General features: G+C 45.6%; 1 protein-coding gene across 3 annotated transcripts in view; it reads right to left on the bottom strand.

The window, feature by feature from the left end:
• The window catches only part of ASTN1 (astrotactin 1), a 536836-nt gene that overhangs the window by 135943 nt on the left and 380197 nt on the right, over positions 1-20696 (bottom strand). For all 3 annotated transcript variants that reach the window (XM_069231561.1, XM_069231562.1, XM_069231563.1), the window contains one exon: positions 442-608. In XM_069231561.1, coding sequence (XP_069087662.1) covers positions 442-608 — 167 coding nt within the window. The remainder of the gene's footprint in view (positions 1-441; positions 609-20696) is intronic.

Below are 20696 nucleotides of genomic sequence, written 5' to 3'. Positions count from 1 at the left end.
CTGCCACATAATTGGTCCTCTGTAACCTCATAATTCCAATGACCCTGCTAAAAGCCAGTTGCTTTTAAGTCCTCGAGCTCTGGAACCACCATATTTCCACCTCGTTGAATTATGTAGGCCTGGCATGTGCTGTAAGGTTACTGCAGAGGCTAGATAACATTGTTTATACGTTGCACTACTTCATTATGAAGAGAAAGAGTGCTTGCCCATACTTTAGTGCACCTAAAAGTTTTGATTATGTTATGGTTCAGTTGTCAATGGAGGCAAAAAGATTAGTGCAAACATGCCCACACTTGCTCAGAAATAGTCCTGTATGAGCCATAGCATAACTTCTCCCTCCTCTGCCACCATATGTTAAGTGACTGTTACTTGTTCTTGTGCCTGTTCCAGTGTAATGTGCTTTCCACCCTCAGGGGGTACTCAAGGGCCCACTATACTCACCCACAGAACATCAGCAGGTTGTAAAGAGTGGGATCCTCCAGGAGGGGCACTGTCTTCTGGAGGCAGAGCTGCTCGCAGCCACCATTGAACCCGTCCGAGCAGTCCACGCCAACATGACGGTCATAGCAGCCTAGTCCATCCTTCATGGGGCTAAGTCCCAAGGGGCACTGCCAGGGTCAGAAACAAATGAGCAATTGGTGAAAATCATGGTAGGTGAAAAAGGCCCTCACCTGCCCCTCAGCCTAACTTGTTGAAAGAAAATATATTATATAGACATCTGTTCCGTGGGACTCCTTTTAAATCTTGTATCCCTCTTAACGATTCAGAGGCAACCACCATTTAATGCCGCATAGAATTAATTCTTCATTCAATGGATGTAAAGAAAGAGAACAATGGACTGCTAATAATTTCTGTCAAAAGCATTTATTACCAATGTGTATGCAATAGTATGTGAACAAGTGAACATAGCGCAGACAGCAGGGTGCTCAAAAAGTGAACATCTATTTCAGTGGCGGCCGGCAGCTTTAGGAGGGAGGGGGGCGGGCGGCACACACACACACACACTCACTCTTTCACACAGACACGCACGCACGCACATCCATTAACAACACTCATACCATTCAAACATGCACGCACGCACCAAACATTCATTTTAAAAGATCACACACACTCATTCTTTCACACACACACGCACGCACATCCATTAACAACACTCAAAACACTCAAACATGCACGCGCGCACCAAACATTCAATTTAAAACATCACACACACACATACACACACACACACACACACACTTACCTTCAGCCTCCAGGAGGGTTGGGACTGCTGCCTTCCCTCATTGGCTGACTTTAGGTCAGCCAATGAGGGAAGGCAGCAGTCCCAGCCTCGTCACAGAGTGGGATGGGGTCAGTGAGACTGCTGACCCCACCCCACCCCACTCTGTGACGAAGTGTCACTGATTGACACTCGCCCCGGGCACTTCAGAGCTTAAACTGAAGCGCCCAGGGAGAGTGTCAATTGGTGACGCTTTCCTCGTCACCCAGGGGAGGGCCTTGAGGCACCTTTGCTGAGCCGAGGAGGTCACGCCCAGAGGAGCTGTGATCTCCTCAGCCCAGCAAAGTTCAGCTCAGGCAGCGAGGAGTGTGCGCAAATCACGCATGTCTGCTCCTGGCTGCCTGACCTGAACATGGAGAGTGTCTGCCAGGCTGACCTTTGTTCAGCCTGACAGACACTCTTCATGAGGGGCAAAAGGTTGGGGGGCATGGCCCCTCCGCCCTAAAGGATGGCCCGCCACTGATCTATTTACAGCATATATGACATATGACAATGTACAACTTCCCTTGGTGTTTCATGTAATTTCGACCATACATAGTAAGGTGCTGTAAAATACTCCCCAGTCAATTTCAACATCATTTGGCATTAAAACCTAGACGGAGGAGTTTGTCCTGAGTGTTAGAGTCTTTTCAGGACCAAGTCATCTGACTGCTCAACCAATATGTGCATCCAGCTATGAGTGCACGCTGGGATTCGATGGCAGCATGAAGTGTATGTATGCATCGCTTGTGGATTGCTACTGTGAATTACATATGGTTTAGTTATGGTAGAAGTGAGACAGAATCCCTCATAACAGGCTATGAGTTCCTTGCTAAGGGAAATCAGTGAACTATATTAGATGCACCTCTGGACTTACATGTTGGTTGAGTAGGTGAAATTGAGTTGTTGTCAGTATATGTTCACTTTTTGTGCAACATATATATATTGGCCCAGGTCACCATGGGCATATGGGGTTGTCCTTGTCTTTTGCTTACAGAAAATGCACATATAGAGTCTACATGACATAGAAGAGGTTGGAAAATATATTGGAAATACAGCAAATTAACACTATGAAGACCGGAGATTGGGATGTTTCCTTCATAGAGATGCTTAAAATATATGAATCATTTGCTCCATTTTGTTTAAACAACTCTCTTGGGTGGAGGGTATAGAACATCATCATTTCTCTCAAAAAGTATCCATTATAAAAATGGCAGGCCAATATTTCTCAATGCAGGCCGGCTCTTTGCCAGGTTTCCAGCTAACCAAAGTTTCTGTAAATAATTCCCATTTTCATTCATAGTATGTTATTGTATCTTATGTGGAGATCCTGAAAACCCTTTACAGATTGATCCTCGTGAAGCTGCTTTGAATTCCTGATTCCAAAGAACCACCTGAAATGATCTGTCCACATATCCCCACAGGCCATCATTATGAGTGCTTCAGAATGTGATGCGGGGATATCAGGGGACTAGAACCTCCAATTTGAGACAGTGTTCCCATACCAAATGTCGTCAATTACACATTTTCTCTCACAGAATCGGGAATAACTGCTTCGATCTGGTAAAATAGGGTCCTTTTCTGTGCATATCTTCTCGATTCTAAGGAGAAACTAGCTGACATTTTCCACCTACTCAGAGCAGATAAAGTGTGCCTTAAAGAGGGTCAGTGGAAGTGGGGTCCTGGTGCCAGGCGTGTGCTTCCACACCATCTGCTCCCCTGTGCTGTAGCAGGGGTCGGTGGGGTTGTGCTGTGCTCCTTCCGACAGCCCCTACCCATTTTTTTGCCTTTAGAAATGAGAAATGGTTTGTAAATGGGGTGTGAGGCACTTGGAACTGTGGGTGGTGGAGTTAACATTCCGGGTAAAATGCCAACACTCATAATGAAGACCAGAGTGGGCACTATATCAACACTTCCTTTGTTCAATGCAACAATGAAAGAAGGCCAGTGTTCTGAAAGACGAGGATTTCCTGGGCCGCACAAACCGAAATCTAGATTTCCCCGTGCCCCAGGGGTGCTACGGACTAGAAACGGTTGTGACATAGTGGCAGGGAAGTCATCGAGCTTGAAGGGAGGAGACAAAAGAGCTCAGCCTGTGCCACAGAGGCGTAAAGGGTACATTTAGAACCTATGACAAATATATATATATATATATATATATATATATATATATATATATATATATATATATATATATATATATATATTCCATTAACCCTGACACACTACATTTCTTCATTTTGATTTTTGTCTAACATTCGGTAATTTTGAAAATTTAGAATTTATTTTTTAACTTTTTCTCTCCACTTCTTTTCATTTCCTCTTACTTCCCAAACAACCCCCACTCCTTTATTTCGTTTAGATTTTTCTCTGTGTCCCAGAAGCGCTTCAGCATGTTACATTTTATTTAATTGTTGACCATTTATTTAGTGCAAACCAAGTCACTTTTCCCTACACTTTCTCCTCAAAAGATTTTTCATTTTAGGGACGAGCGCAAAGCGCTCTGTCCCCTGTAACTCTCTTTGGGCTTCTATCCACACCCATTTCACATCAGTGACTTTCACTGGTTCGTGGGCTTGCCTTTGAAAATACGCTTGCTCTCATTAGTGAAAGGCATGCATATGTCATGCCTTTTCCGGTGTTTAGCCCTCCTCAAGTGCATCGACCAACTACTGAAAACATACGAGGCTCGATGTGTTCCGTCTGGTTTCTGGACTACATTTTCTCTTCATTTCGTAGCGCGATCTCGCTGGGCAGTAGTCAAGCGCTTTGAATGACATTGCTCCTATTACATAGATATTTGCACTTTTGCCAGTTACATAGATAATTTCACTTTTGCCGGTTACATGGATAATTGCACTTTTGTCGATAGGTTTCACTGCAAGCACATTTTTATTGCCCTTTGTGTGTCGGTTTTGCGCTGATGGCAGCTGTCGACTCGCTTATGTGAACTTTCACTTTTCAGTTTACATGCCAAGAAAAGTCAGGTTAGTTATATGAAACTGTTTTACTTTTCATTTTTAATTTATGTGGCAAGAAAAGTCTGATTAGGAGTTACAATGCTAATAGCTGTAACTCGAGCAAACGCGAGACCCATTGCATTGCAAATGCTTGTTTTAATTTTCTGTCTTCACTGCTTTGCTTGTGAAACGCAGTGGGAAGGCAGAAAGCAGAAAAAGGGATTAAGAGAGTCAATGGCATAACAAAGGCTCCCGAGCTTCAGGGGGTCCCCTCAATCTAGTTTAGATTTTTTTCTTTGCCCCAGCGGCGCTTCAGCATCTTTTAATTTTCTTTCATTTCTGACCATTTATTTAGAGCAGACCGAGTTATTTTTCCCTACACTTTCTCATCAAAAGATTTTTCTTTTTTAATTTTCTGTCTTCACTGCCTTGCTTGTAAGACAATGTGGGAAGGCAGAAATCGCGAAAAGGGATTACAGGAATCAATGGCATAACAAAGGCCCCTGAGCTTCAGGGAGCACACTCAGCACGGTACACTGTGGACGGGCAGCAGGCCCCTGACTGGGTCTTGGGGGCAGTGGGCCCCCTCAAGGCGCTTTGCAGGGTGCCCCCCTCGAGTTTTGTTAGCCACTGACAGGAGTAGTATACCAGAACAAGCACTCACCATCAAAGAGCTACCTAACCTTTACAGAGCCCCGAAAATAACCATGTTGGAGTTCAGAAGGTGAATGAGCAATAAAGATGCCTTTCAATTTGACCTTTTCATTGAGGTCAAATGTCTGGCCCTATGTTCTGACAAATGGCTGCACCTTCTTTTAAGATGGAGACTGGTATTTTATTTCTCTGGCTGCAAATTGAGAAGATTTTGTAAGGTGAACTGTGCCACATTTCTTTTCTGTAACAAAGCTTGACCTGTACAATATTTCAAAATACATCAGCAGTTAGGAGATCACAAATGAAGCATTTTTTTGTAATTCTAAAGTGGGGTGGAAACAAATATTTTAATATAATCAAAACAAATCAAGACATTTTACCTGGTGGTGCACCAAATGATAAATATTCAATTAAACCAGGTGTCCAAACATCATTTGTGCGCTGTATAGTGTTATCTGTAAATTCTCTGCAAATTTATGTGTCTCTGCAAATTTAGAAGCCATGTCAATGGAAAATATGCTGTCTGCAAATGACAGTGCTCTACCACACAACGGGCCAGATTTAACAGAAAATGATGGTGCGCTGCGCCAAATTTGGCAGGGTTGCGCACCATTTTCAAAATGCAGTGATATGCCGTATTTATTAGATTACGGCTCACCCCTATGTTTCCCCCTGCGCCAGCGCTAAATTTGCTGCCGTGCGCCAACACAGCAAACTTTGCACCATAGTGCAAGGATGGCTGCGTTACAGTGGTGATGGTTTTTGTGCAGGAAGAAACACCTTTCTGCATAAAAACAATCTTAAATGGTGATTTGTTCTTTGCATGTGTGCTGCAAAATGCAGCACACATACAAAGAGCAAAAATCGAGAAGAAAGGAAAGCGTTTTTCCTAGTTGTGCCATGCTAACGCCACCCCTGGGGTGGTGTTAGATTTTGGCGCTACCTCAGGTTTACGAAAACTCGTAAATCTGAGGCAGCGTCAAAATGCAATGGGTGTTGCTGTGGCACGCCCACAGCAACACACATTGCAAGCCACTTCCACGCAAAGTGCTTCATGTGAAGGGGCCGTATTTAAAAGGTGGCGTTAAACCACAAAAAGTGGCTTAACGCCACCTTGTAAATACGGCGCAGGGCACTGCGCCACCAGAGCGTCACGAAAAGTGACTCTCCGGTGGCGCTAGGTGCTCTTAAAAATGTCCCCATGTTTTAGTAAAATGCACCACCAGCTGCACGCCACACGCTTTGAATGGGCATGGCCCATTTGCTACACTTTGTGTGACGTTTGGATTTTTCACAGCCCCTATGACTCCAGTGAGGCAACACTGATGGAAGCACCCCCATCTGAAAACTGCTCCAGCACCACTGACCCTTACAAGGTATGAGCCCCTCTCCCTCCCTCCCTCTGCCAGCTGCGGCAGAGAACGACCCCAGTGCTTGGAACCACACGTGCCCCGGGGGTGCTGCCAAGCAGCAGATGCCAGGGTGGAGGTAACCAGGAGAAGGCAACCAGGAGTAACCGCCACGAAGCCAGCCAGCGCCGCGGCATTCGCCGTGCAGCTGTGCAGCCAGATGTGAAGGCGTGGAGAGCTGGGGAGACGGTGGCGGAGGTGGGGGGAGAGATTGAGACCAAGCAGCGCTTACAAAGCGGAGCTCGGAATATTAATAACAAAGTGTTTTCGAAAGGGCTTGCCGTCACAGTCCTGCTGCCGCAGCACATCAAGTGTAACTGCCGCCTTAACGAATCGTATTTTACACTCGGCCGGGCAGCTCTTAGCCGCCCAACCATGCTTCTGTAAATTGATGCCCCGCAGACAGTGCTAGATGAAGAGCAAAGCTTAAAGTGCATGCCGGGGATATTTAAAGCCATGCAGATAAGTGCCGGTGTCTAAAAAGGCAAGACTCCCGTCTTTTTCTTTTTTTAAGCAAATATTTATGCACTTTACTCTTTCGGGCATGGTAATAATTTCATTTACCTGTGATTGGTTTATGGCCTGAGGAACTGTATAAGTACTCTAGCTTTTATCTCTGGTGGTGAGCAGGGATGCTGGAGTCAATCTGCGTGTCTGTGTGCCCATCTGTGGTGTCATGGGGTACCTCTGCAGTATCATGGTGTCCATCAGTGGTGTCCTGGGGTACCTCTGCAGTATCATAGTGTCCATCTTTGGTGTAATGGTGTTCATCTGCAGTGCCATAGTGTCTATCTTTTATGTCATGGAGTCCACCTACAGAATCACAGTGTTCATCGGTGAAGCTAAGGTGTCTATCTTTGATGTCATTTTATATGCAGTGCTATTGTGGCCATTTGTGCTGTCATGGTGACCATCTGTGTTGTTATAGCATACCTCCGCAGTGTCATGTAGGCCACCTGCAATGGTCCGGTGTCCACCTGTAGTGTTATGTTGTCCATCAGTGGTACCACGGTGTCCATCTTTGGAGTCGCTGTGTTTATTTGTAATCTCATTTTGGCATTTTCATGCTGCCACAGTGTCCATCTGTAGTGTCACAACATCCATCTGTGATGCTATGAAGTCTACCTACAGTGTCATGGAGTCCATCTGTGGTGCCATAGTGTCGATTTGGGTGTCATGGAGTCCACCTACAGCATCATGTTGTCCATCGGTGTTGCTATGGTGTCCATCTTTGGTTTAATTTTATTCATCTGCAATGTCACTTGCAGTGTCATGTGGTCCACCTGCAATGTCCTGGTGTCCACCTGTAGAGTCTTGGTGGCCATTGATGGTGCCATGTTCTCCATCTTTCGTGACATTGTGTTTATTTGCAGTGTTATTTTGTCCACTCATGCTGTCATGGTGTCCATCTATTGTGTTATGATGTGATGTCTATCTGCAGAGTTATGGTGTCCACCTTCGGTGTCACTGTGCCCATCTGCGGTGTCATGGTGGCTGTATGGTCAGCCACTAAGACCACAAAGGACTGAGATGAGGTCAAAGAGATGTTCAAGAAGTTCCCAAAAAAAGAAGTAGCCACATACCAGAGAGTGAAGTGGGCACTTCCCAAGAAGCTTGATCTGACAGCCAATGTGGACTACAAAAAGTACACATTTAACAAAGCAAGACAACAGCCAGGAGAAATGATGAATACATTTGCGAGTGGCTGGAAACCCTGACACCCCGTGCAGAGACACTAGAGTGACCATCTGCAGTGTCACTGCTCCATCTGTGGTGGTAATTTATGTTGTCATGGTGTCCATGTGCAGCATCATGGCGTCCAGAGATGATGTCAGTGTGTCCATCTGCATTGCCATGGTGTCTATCTGTGATGTTATGATGTCCATCTGTGGTGTGACTGTGTTTTTCTTTGGGGTCATGGTGTTCATCTGCAGTGTCATAATCTCCATCTGTGGTGTTATGTCGTCAGTCTTTGGTGTAATGGTGTCCGTTCTGCAGTGTCATGTTGTCCATCGGCAGTCTCATTGTGTCTGTATGTGGTGTCATGGTGTCTCTCTGCAGCGTCAGTATGTCTTTCCAAAAAAATCCGGTACTTTTGTCTCTCACCAAATGGCCAAGAAGACCTTTGTGGGAGACAATCAGCACCCCACTCACCTTCAAAAACACAGGAAGGCTGATGTTCTACATTGAGCAACAAAGTGGAGAAAGTGTGGTGTATATACATTAGGCGTTCTGTGGAACAGGTCCATCTTGGTCAGTCCAAATTAGTGGATTTGCACGTGACAGTGGTTGTGTTCTGCTCCACCCCTGAATGTTCATTGTAGGTGTACATGGGAAATGACTAGTCCTGGTGTGAATCCCTTTTATTAGTAGATTTGACATGTCTCAAATCGCATCAAACCAGTTCGAATTTAGTTATAATAATATATAGCTACCATATAACTGATTTCTAGACAATTCAAGACAGATATATCCCCTAAGTCCCCTAAAACTGCCTTCACATTGGCATAGATTACAAAAAATGTGTTTTAGTTACATGCAAATTAATGAAGGCAGCTTCAGAGTTCAGACCACCAAGTGTTTGGACCCCAAAAGTTCAATTGCTGGTCGATCTTCGAATCACCCAATATTCAGGTGGATTGAGTTCTGCGCGACTCGATTTGGCATGGCTTAAAAATAAATAATTCCTTCACTCTACCCAGTTCAAAAGCTCCAACCACATGGTTCCGTTGCCATCATTTCATGAAATATGGGCTCTTCGCAGGTACATGGTATATTCCCCAAACCTATAGTAGGCAGTAGAAATGTTAACCTTCGTGTAGTGTTCTATTTTAGCTGTTGTGTGCTAATAAGTGGAGTAAATTAATAATAAATCTTTAATAATGTAACCCACTCTTATTAAACTCAGGAGGGCCTGGTCACGACCACAGGTGTTTATTGCAGGGCGAGCAATCATATCTGCATCACCCTCCCTTAATAGTTATTGTAAGGACTAGGAAGTCTTTCTGTCACTTCCTGCTATGAAGGCGGTGATGGGAAAAACAGGGCGTGTGTTTCATACACTATTATAAACTAACTGGGCCTTCTGCATCAACGTTTCCCTCCCTACTTCTCGTGCGGAGGAGGAAACATTTGCATCACGTCCACCCTTGCAGGTGGTGATTCAATAAAGAGGATGTGTGTTGGTATCACTTTAAAATACATGAGAGCCTGAAATCTCTGTCTAAAAGCCTGTCTGTAATTTCCATATCACAGGTGACTTGTGACGCTTTCAGTCACGTCACAAAGAAATGACTTAGCTGCTTAATTGTAATAGGATGTTACAGTTGAGTTCTGCTGTCACAAGGCCTAGTACGAGAGTGAAAGGCCAATCACATACCATATTTACAACAGCGCAAAGAAAAGAAAACTGGCTCGTTCCTTCATTTCATATCCTTGTTTAAAGAAGGCAAAGTGATCAGCATAAGAGATATTTATATCAAGGTGTTTTTCCTACCTAACAGTTATTTTGGGCACAAATCCTTGCATGTGTCTATACAATCTGCGCCACAGAATTTGTTAACCTGATTTACATTAAACAGATTACAATATCTGCTTGTAAAAATTGCCAGCTGCTTTTTGGTGTATTTAATTTCTCAGTACACATTCTGCTTATAACCTCATAACCTTATTTGCAAAGAACATGAGAAAGCAAGACACTAAGGGGGTCATTACGACCTTGGCGGGCGGCTGAAGATCGGACCGCCGGGCGGCCGCCAATGCGGCCGCACTCCTACCGCAGCCATTTGGAGATCCCCGCTGGGCCGGCGGGCGGAAACCTGGTTTCCACCCGCCGGCCCAGCGGGGATCACGGCTGCAACACAGGAGCCGGCTCCAAATGGAGCCGGCGGTGTTGCGGCTGTGCGACGGGTGCAGTTGCACCTGTCGCGCTTTTCACTGTCTGCTATGCAGACAGTGAAAAGCTTCATGGGGCCCCCAGGGGCCCCGCGACTCCCCTTTCCGCCAGCCTTTTCCTGGCGGTTCAAGCCGCCAGGAAAAGGCTGGCGGAAAGGGGACTCGTAATCCCCTGGGCAGCGCTGCTAGCAGCGCTACCCAGGCGGATTATCACTGCCGGGGCAAATGTGGCAGAATACCGCCGGCCCCGGCGGTGCGACCGCGGCGCTTCCGCCGCGGTCGTAATAGGCCAGGAAGCACCGCCAGCCTGTTGGCAGTGCTTCCGTCATTTTAGCCCTGGCGGTCTCGTACCGCCAGGGTCAAAATGACCCCCATAGGCCCATATTTATACTTTTTTAGCGCAGCATTTGCTCCGCTTTTTGACGCAAAAGCGGCGCAAACTTACAAAATACAATTGTATTTTGTAAATTTGCCCCGCTTTTGCATAAAAAAATGATGCAAATGTGGTGCTAAAAAAGTATAAATATGGGCCTAAGGCTATAAATGGTGTGACCATGTATTATAGGGTAGAACATACACTTGGAGTTCCATGACCTTATAAAGTAACACAGATGTTGGTCTTGCTCCTCTCTATGGTATTGGAACTCCTTGGTGACTTTCACTATCCTTATCAAGAACAGCCAGAGTACTTTATCCCTTATATAAACCAGTGGTGCGGAAACCAGGCAATCTTTTTCCCCGTTATTCTTCGCGGCAACCAAGCTCGTTAGCTCAACTGTTGCTATTGGGTTTTGATGGTATTTTCTAATTGTGTTGTCTGTCTCTAATTGTCGCAGGGAGAGCTATAGAACAGTGCGAGCTCAATAAGGTGCGACTACCACACCAATAAATGCATGGTAGCTGTCGTCTGGTACCCAGGGGCTGAGACGGGCCAAGACTGAGACATTGCTCCAATCCATTGCGGACAGGTGAAGGCAATGAACAACTGCAAAACTGACCTGCAAACAGGCTAGGGGGGAACTGAACGCTGAGCTGGAAGAGAAAATTCCATGAATATTGATACGCCAAAGGACTTCATGTCAGGAAGGAAAATGAGTCACCTAGAACTAAAAGTTCTTTGATATCTTATCAGCGCAATAAACAGCTTGCACTAAAACGAAGGGAGGAAGAGAAATGATAGGAAAAAAAAGAAGCAGAAGAGCGCAATAATTAAGGGAAGTAATAAGAAAAAAAGAAAGGAAAGAAGGGAGAAGGGAGGACAGGACGAAGAAAAAAGAAAAATAATAAAAATAATTGACAACTAAATGAAAGCAGGTAAAATAAGAATATAAAGAAGGACATGAGAATAAAAGCAGAGGAGGAATGAAAGAAGAAACAACAGAAGGAAGGAAAGAGTAATAAAAAGAAGGACAAGAAGAAAGACGAAAAGAAAGGAAATGAATGAGGGACAGAAGGAAAGAAAAAAAAGAAAAGTGCAAAATAAAGAAAAAAAGGAAAGAATTTAAAAAAACGGATAGAGAAAAAAAAGAAAGTAAGGAAAAACAGGCAAACATGAAGATGTTAGACCAAAATGTTTAAATCGTGCAATAAAATGCATCATTTTGCAACCATTTTTTTCAAACTTTACTCAGGTGGATATACCTGCGAGACTTCATAGAAAAGGTCAGGATCACTCGCTTTGCTTGCACCCTCAATGCCATGTGGTTCAAAGCGGGGAGTATTTTATTTTTCTGGCTACTTCCTTGGCCCCCTCGGACTCGGAGTCACTGAACCTGCTACACTGTAAACAGTAGTGCCCTGCCCTGCCCTCCGGAAACACAACCAGTCGTCAGTCTTCCCACGGTCCAGTGAGAAGGCAGTAGTCACTCTCCACTCAGGGCTGTAATAAGGGAGAGCAGAAGAGGCTATTCCCCTCGGCCCAGCTCTCTCAGGACCCCCCCTCCTCTGCTACTGCCTAGGGTATTTGTATATCACAAATGTTTTTCTGATATTTGTACGATTAGGCAGGGAGCCCCTGTCAACAGAGGGTGGCGCCATATACGCATAAATTACCCGGGCTCTGCACAAACCTCCGACACGCCTCCACTGAAGGTTCGTGAACACTGTGGCCATATCCCCCGGTGGCCAGTGCAAAGACACAACAATCTTAGTGGACCCTCCATTGATATTGATCGATTACACTGAGGGAACATGCCACAGACAAATCAAAAACGTCCGAATGACACAGCTGCCCACTGAGCTGGGGACCATTCCTCCATAGCACAACAGAGAGGCATAAACACACACAGGCCTACATGGACACTGGCACAGGGGGGAACTCCCACTGGGGCACAAGCACTGGGACAGAGTTGCACAACGCAGAAAGAGGCTCGGGTACTGGGACAGGAGGCGTAGACACACATAAACAGGGAGACGCTGACACTGTGCCAGGTGACAGACAAATGGCGAGGGAGACACTGACGGTGACACGAGTGAAGATCTACAGGAAGACATACACACTGTGAGAGGGAGACAGAGGCAATGTGACAGGGAGAAACTGACAGACACAGGAAGAGACTGATACACACACTGGGGCAGGGAGACACTGACACAGTCAGTGGTCAAGGAAATGCTGACATGCACTCTGGGAAAAGGAGACACAAAGAGACATTCAAAGAGACACTGTGTCAGGGAGGCACCGACATACACATCTGAAGAGACTGATACACACACTGAGGCAGGGAGACACTGACACAGTCAGTGGTCAAGGAAATGCTGACATGCACTCTGGGAAAAGGAGACACGCAGAGACATTCACAGAGACACTGTAAGGGAGACACTGGCATACACATCTAAAGAGACTGATACACACACTGGGGCAGGGAGAGACTGGCACAGTCAGTGGTCAAGGAAATGCTGTCATGCACTCTGGGAAATGGAGACACACAGAGACACTGTGTCAGGGAGGCACTGAAATACAAATCTGAAGAGACTGATACACACACTGAGGAAGGGAGACACTGACCCAGTCAGTGGTCAAGGAAATGCTGACATGCACTCTGGGAAAAGGAGACAAACAGAGACATTCACAGAGACACTGTGTCAGGGAGACACTAACATAAACATCTGAAGAGACTGATACAAACACTGTGGAAGGGAGAGACTGGCACGATTGCTGGAACAAATACTGACATGCACACTGGGGGAAGGCGACAATGACACACTGGTTAGAGAGAGATTGCAAATGCACACTGAGAGACATACTGACACACACACACACAAAGGGGCATATTTATACTTGTTTTGCGCCAAATTTGCGTCTTTTTTTTACACAAAATCGGTGCAAAACGAACTCCATATTTATACTTTGGCGCTGGACCTGTCTAGCGCCAAATTTATGGAGTTAAAGTCATTTTTTGGACGTGGAAACCTACTTTGCGTCAATGAGATGCAAAGTAGGCGTTCCCGTGCAAAAAGTGACTCTATGGCCTTAGCGTCATAGTTATCACCCCGTGATAAAATCACGCACGGGGGAGGAGGGGTCAAAAAATGGTGCAATGCTTGCTTTGTCCCATTTTTTAACGCCTGGGTCAGGGCAGGCGTTAGGGGACCTGTGGGCCTATTTCCATGGTGGAACAATATGGAATAAGCCCACGGGTGGCCTCCCCAGGCCTCAGGGACACCCCCACCCATACCAGAGGGACAGCGGAGGATGGGGGACCCCATCCCAGGTAAGTACATGTACGTATAATTATTTTTTAAGTGCCATTGGGGGCCCTGAAATGTGCCCCCATACATGGTACAGGGTGCAATGGCCATGCCCAGGGGACCCTGGTCCCCTGTGCTGGCCATTGGGGTGGTGGGCATGACTCCTGTCTTTTCTAAGACAAGAGTCATGTGGTATGGATGGTTTGGGGTCAGAAAATGACTCTAGGCAGGTTAGAGTCTTTTTTTTTTACTCTAACCTGCCTAACATGTTTTTTTGGTGCAAAACCTCCTTCTTCCATACCGCCAGCCCCACCCGACTAATGTCATTTTTTTTTACGCTAGCCTACCCTTTGCACCAGCTTGCACCATTCCATAAATATGGTGCCCGGCTGGTGCACAGAAATGGTGCAAGCCGGTGCTAAACTTTTTGGTGAAAAACTGCGTTAGTGCAGTTTTGCACCAAAAAGTATAAATCAGGGCCAAAGTACCAGAGAAACCACACAGAACATATACACATTCTTGTTGGAGAAGGTCGTAAGACGTCCTCCTAGAGGGTTCCCATCATAAGGAAGGCCTATAATACGCAGGCAAGATCCTGTCACAAAGTCACCCACAAGTCTAAAGAATTCATGTAAATGGTGACTATTGACTGTACATCATCAAACACAACAGAGCAAGTTAATTATGACAGGAATACAATCTACTACTACTGTTTTATGGAGTGTGTTCCTGACCTCTGATAGCACTCAACAAACCCCACACAAGTGAAATATTTCTTGCACATGCTTGCGTTTACCCAGTGACTACCAGGTCACAGTGTTTCACCGTACAAACCAAACGAAAACTATTCCCGTAGGCATTTTGCAAAAAATCTATACACACTACAGGGCAAAGTACTTCTTCTACATCATTTTCTTTGCACATATTTGCAAACTTTGGAATTTGCGAGTCCATATTTTGTGGATTAAACATAATCAATTTATTTTGGGCAACATTTTGCTCGCAGTTTCATGAAGTGGTAGATGGCAATATTGAACGATTGCACACAAACCTATACTTCTCATCAGCGTTAGTGTTGCAATGTCATAACCAAGGGCACTGGAATTATGCGGCAGGTGAGGACCAAATTATGGGCAGCGGGTGTGAACAAATTATGGAGAAAGAAAAGGAAAATGATGTAGGTTATTTTGTGATAGTCCTATTTCATTATTTGTAAACGTTAACACTGTCTGGGCAAAGGTTTTACCAGTTTAACACACAAGTGCAGCAATAAGCAAAAAATAAAAGTGAACTGTCAACCTTTGGGAAGGGTCATACACTGCGAAGCAGCACATGTCGCTGTTTTTTTTTAGTAATTTTAATCCGTTTGAGCCAGAAACTTTTTTGGGGAAAATTTACAGAATATGCGGAAAACGCTGTAGCAGCAAAATTGCATAATTCTAGTGGCCCGGGTTATAACAGTCACATGAATCCAGAGGGAATCTGAGTGCTCAGCAGACCCAGGAGTGGAAAATATTGCAGACTCTTTTATGATGGGGCTGGTAATCCCATTTAGGGTGCCGACTGCCAAGGGTTAAAATGTTTGTGTAAATTGCGTCAATTTTCTTCCATGAATTGCTGCAGGTGAACTTTCAACAAACTGCGGTAACAAACAACGCTGTTGGCTCATTACTTCTCATTCCAAGGTACAACATTTGGAACTGTGTACAAGAGTGCAAATGAATGGGAGTGCAATTTCTACCTGTATTTTGCAGGCCCATCAGCAGAGCACATTTACTAATTTGTAGTAAAAAACAGCGCAGTGTCCAAGGTTTTGCTGCGTTGCAACAGGGGAAGAGAGAATTGCAGAGCTGCGGCTCTCTGCCCCAATGCTGGTGAACAATGAAACTGAGGAGCTTCATGCATAGATCTCTGCACCACAGTGCATAGGTGTGTGTGTGTGACATCCAGGATGGATTGTGTACTGGAAGGATACAAAGTGCTTTGCCTAGACTAAGTTTGAAATGTTTAAAACATTGGTTGCATGCTTTATAGTACAGCCCACAGGCAACATTTTAAAAGTTAGGAGAAATGAATCAATTTTGCTAATTTAACACGATTTTTGAGACAATGTCATTTTTTGTTGAAAATTAGTATCTACAAACATTAGTAAATAGGGCAGTGCATCAAAAGCCACAGGTGGTACTTTGGGAACAACCATGTAAAACCCATGGGGCAGCTCCGCAGACATTTGTGTTAATTTGTAAACTATTTTCAAGCATGAATAAGTTTAGTAGAGGAAAGTAAATAGTTTATCAACACTGCACCACCTGTATCACTTTTAGGCCCTCATTTACACTTTTTAGGGCAAAACTGCACTAACGCAGTTTTGCACCAAAAAGTTTAGCACCAGCTTGCACCATTTCTGTTCACCAGCTGGGTACCATATTTATGGAATGGTGCAAGCCGGTGCAAAGGGTAGGCTAGTGTAAAAAGAAAAAATTACGTTAGCCGGGTGGGGCTGGCGATATGGAAGAAGGGGGTTTTGCACCAAAAAAATGACGTTAGGCAGGTTAGAGTAAAAAAATATGACTCTAACCTGCCTAGAGTCATTTTCTGACGCAAAACTATCCATACCACATGACTCCTGTGTTAGAAAAGACAGGAGTCATGCCCACCACCCCAATGGCCAGCCAAGGGGGACCAGGGCTCTCCTGGGTATGACCATTGCACCCTGTGCCATGTATGGGGGCCCATTTCAGGGCACTCTATGGCACTTTAAAAAATAAAATAAAATACTTGCCTGTACTTACCTGGTATGGGGTCCCCCATCCTCCGCTGTCCATCTGGTGTGGGTGTCGCTGGGGCGGGCACCTGTGAGCTTATTCCATGGTGTTCCACCATGGAAATAGGCCACAGGTCCCCTAAAGCCTGCCCTGACCCATGCCTTAAAAAATGGGGCAAAGCAAGCTTTGCCCCATTTTTTGACCCATCCTCCCGCCCGTGCACCATTTTTGTCCGGGAGTATAAATATTGTGTTAAGGCCATAGAGAAATTTTTTGCACAGGAACACCTACCTTGCATCTCATTTAGGCAAGGTAGGTTTCCACGTCCAAAAAATGACTTTAACGCCACAAATTTGACACTAGACTGGTCTAGCGCCAAATTATAAATATGGAGTTAGTTTTGCACCGAATTAGAGTAAAAAAAAAAAAAAAAGACCCTAATTCGGTGCACACAGCGTATAAATATGCTCCTTTGTGACTTTGAACTGGCGCAAAGTGTTGATAAATCTGCCTCAGCACTTTGGCTGAGATTTCACTTTCTTTCACACACAGTCAGCTTTAGTTCTCAATTACGGCTTTTCCTTTTCGTTGTGCTCTTCATTTTCTTTTGTAATGTTGCCTGTCCACATCATTGTCTCTTCGCGCCTCCTATACTTCCTCTTTAAACATTTATTTTACTCAAACAGCTCGTTTCTCTGCGCCCACATCTCTTTTAATCCCTCTCTATAAAGCCTCAGTCTTTCCCATGTGTTCCACTCTCGGTCCCACTCCCTCTTTAACATTTGCTTGTCTCTCTGCCTCGCACCCCTGCTTTCCATCCTCTTCCGCCTTAACAATGTACATTTCTCCAGGCATGCTTTGTCCCTTTGTCCCTTTCCTTCTTGTTCCTCTTTTGTCTCTTCATCTCTCTCTCTTTAACTACCTCGCTGTAAGTCTGTGTAGACATCTAACTTGCACTCACTCAGCTTTCTCTCCACTCATCACTCCCCTTCCACTCTAAATTGTCTTTGCTTGGCCATCACTCTATCTTCCCCTCTCTCAATCCCTTCTGTCTCTTTACTCTTTGGGACTCCTCCTGTACCCATCCACCACTAAAATGCCTTTGTTCATCTCTGTTTTGTCCCTTGACCATTAACACGATTGCCCGCTTGGCAAGGCCCATCATTGATTCCTGTGCTGGTCACCTGCGGATCCCTGCAAGCCGCCACACCTCTCCATCACTGCCCAACAGGCTGCAGCCGGGAAGACAACACACCTTTGCTAGGTTTCCTGGACTGGAAATACAGGAAAGGCACATGTTGCATGGCACCATCTGTGCTGCAGCATCTCCCTCCCTTAGTCACCGATGGAAACACACGCCAGGCCTTTCATCGGGGATTTCTACATATATCATGCTCACACTGTGGATGTTTATACCTACAGCAGCCAATACATCGTGCGGGGTGTTCGGGTGTGTTAAAGTACACGAGGGGGGCATTTTCGTGTGACATTCTACGACCCCCAGAAAGAAAGCATCCGTTCTTTTCATGGTGACACCAGATATTGGCAATCGCACTTCAGTGCCAGGCCTGCAAGACCATCTGGACTCAGTGGTCTTCACAATGATGCTTGAAGAGAGGGATAAGATATTAGGGGCCTGATTTATACTTTTTTAGCGCCACATTTGCGTCATTTTTTGACGCAAAAACGGAGCAAACTTACAAAATTCAATTATATTTTGTAAGTGTGGGCTGCTTTTGCGTCAAAAAATGACGCAAATGTGGCGCTAAAAAACTATAAATCAGGCCCTAGGTTTGTAACTGGGCTACATCTGCCTCCAGCCTGGGCAGCCTCCTCTCTCTCACAAACACACACAGGCGCACGCACGCAGACACACAAATCCCAGCATCGCCTCTCTCTGATTCCTTTCTCTTCTCTCAATAACTCTTTCTTTCTATCGTCATTCGTTCTCTCTTTCTCTCACTCTGCCTTTCTCGTTCTCGCTTTCTTTATCTGGCCCTCCCTGGCCCTGTTTCTCTGTTGTACCTTTGTTACATGTCTGGCCAAGAATAGTGCAGGGGGTGCAGTGACACCGGGACCCTCCAGTGCAAACATCGGTGCATTCGCTGCTTCCATGGAAGGCAAGTGCAGCACTGGCGAGCCTGAATGCAGCATTGTGGAGGTGAATCTGTCTCCCAGTCTCAGTCACAGAGGTCCCGACTACGCCCACCCAGAGGCCCATCCTATCGAGAGGTAGGTCGTTCTGGTGGTTGAATTCTGACAAACATTGTCGGACTTACCCAGCAAGGGCACTTTAATCAGAAAGCAGGTCAGATGTTTCTGAGAAACATAAAGAGCCTACAGATGATGTACAGAGTGTTCTCCCTGCATGTGGGTGCCAGTGATTTTCCCTCCGTCTGTGGCGGGTCCAGGGATAACAGACACACCCTGGAAACCTACGCCAATAGAATGTGCTTTCACGTGGCTCCCACGCACAAAATACTTGTCTGAGGACACCACATCAGGGTTGAGATGTTCCAATTGACCTCAGAATGGTTTCTGTTGGGTGCTTCTGTGTAACACGCAGTTAAGGCCACACACTGCATCACATACCTAACACACCTGAAATAACGACTAGAGGCTGTGTGAGGGGACACACACTCTTTCTCTTTCATTGTGCAGCAGGTGCATTACCCATCTCTCAAACTGAGGATTTCCACAGTACATGCAGGAAGTGCGTCAGCCATTTAAACCATCTAACTGCCATTGTAACCTGTGCCCTGCAAGTTATACAGACGAGTGGACCAGTGGCAGGCACTCAGTCCCGGATATCTCACTGGGACTGGGGCGTGCAAGGGGAGGGTGAACCTTCCTGTCCTGCTTGGTCAGGTGGTTCCTGGGACAGGAAGAATACTGGCATGTAACTGCCACTGAGAGAGGAGAAAGAAAGCATGCTGGCGGCATATTAGCGCTACAGAGGGGATGACAGAGGAGGAAATAAAGACAACGAAGACTTAGAAAGACAAACCATGAGTGGGTTTCTCTGTAAGAGGGGAGTGGAGATGCACAATGAGTAAGATAACAATAAAGGGGCGAGAGATACAGAGACTGATGTGGAGTGGAGCCGCAGCAGTGAAATGAAGATCGAGTAAAGAGGAGCTGAATAGGGAAAGACAGAAAAATTAGAGTAAAAAACAGAGAGAACGAGACAAACTGGATGGTGACTCGTGATGAGTAGTAGAGGAGGAAGAAAGGCAAAGGGAGAAAGTAGGAAGAGACAGGAAGAGAACACGTGTCATAAATGAACAGAGGAAAGCAAGCGATATACGCAAGAAAGCCAGAGGTAGAAGCTGTTAAATGAGAGTCACAGTGGATGAAATCAAGAAGTATCACGAATAAGTGCAGCAGAAATCCTGGACGGATAAAAAGCCACAGGCGAAGGAAACCCTTAAAACAAGAGAGTAGAGTTGTGGTCCCACAATGCTGCCCTGCACCAAAGAGAGTGCAGTTTCAGTGTAGGCAGGGAGGGCCTTTGCTTGCATGGTGGCTCTAGGCAACCCCGCCACTCTTAATGCCCCCCGTATCGCTGCCTGTGCTTTGTGGCTCCCTCTTTCTAACTCTATTGTTCTCTTTTCCATCTCCCTCCTTCTCTTTATTAACCTCTGCCCTTTGCTACCCACCCTCCTCCTTCTCCCACTCTCTCCTTTCATTTCCCTCTTATGTAATCATTATCTGACACTCCCCATCCGTTTCCTCCTTTCTCTTTGTTACTCATTTTGACGTTGCCTGTCCCTCCCTTCCATCCTCTTTGATGGGTTCTATGTATCCCTCTTTCCCATTCTCCCTCTCTCTTTGCTTATCATTCTCCCACTTTCTTTCTCGCCCTTTTCTTCTCTTATATACCCCATGATCTGCTCAGTAACATTACTGTTTGACTTTGCCTCTCGGTCCCTTTCTGCCTTTCTCAGTCCCTCTCTTCCACACTCTGTCTCTTCTTCTTTCTCTCTATCCTTCGCCCGTCTCCCCCTCTCCCTTTCCCTCTCCTTCCCTCTCATATACCTCTCGCTCTGGCTAGCAGCATCTCTTTGTG

Source organism: Pleurodeles waltl, chromosome 4_2 (genome assembly GCF_031143425.1).
Source record: "Pleurodeles waltl isolate 20211129_DDA chromosome 4_2, aPleWal1.hap1.20221129, whole genome shotgun sequence".
Classification (NCBI taxonomy): Eukaryota; Metazoa; Chordata; class Amphibia; order Caudata; family Salamandridae; genus Pleurodeles; species Pleurodeles waltl.
This window is presented reverse-complemented; position numbering and strand designations above follow the sequence as displayed.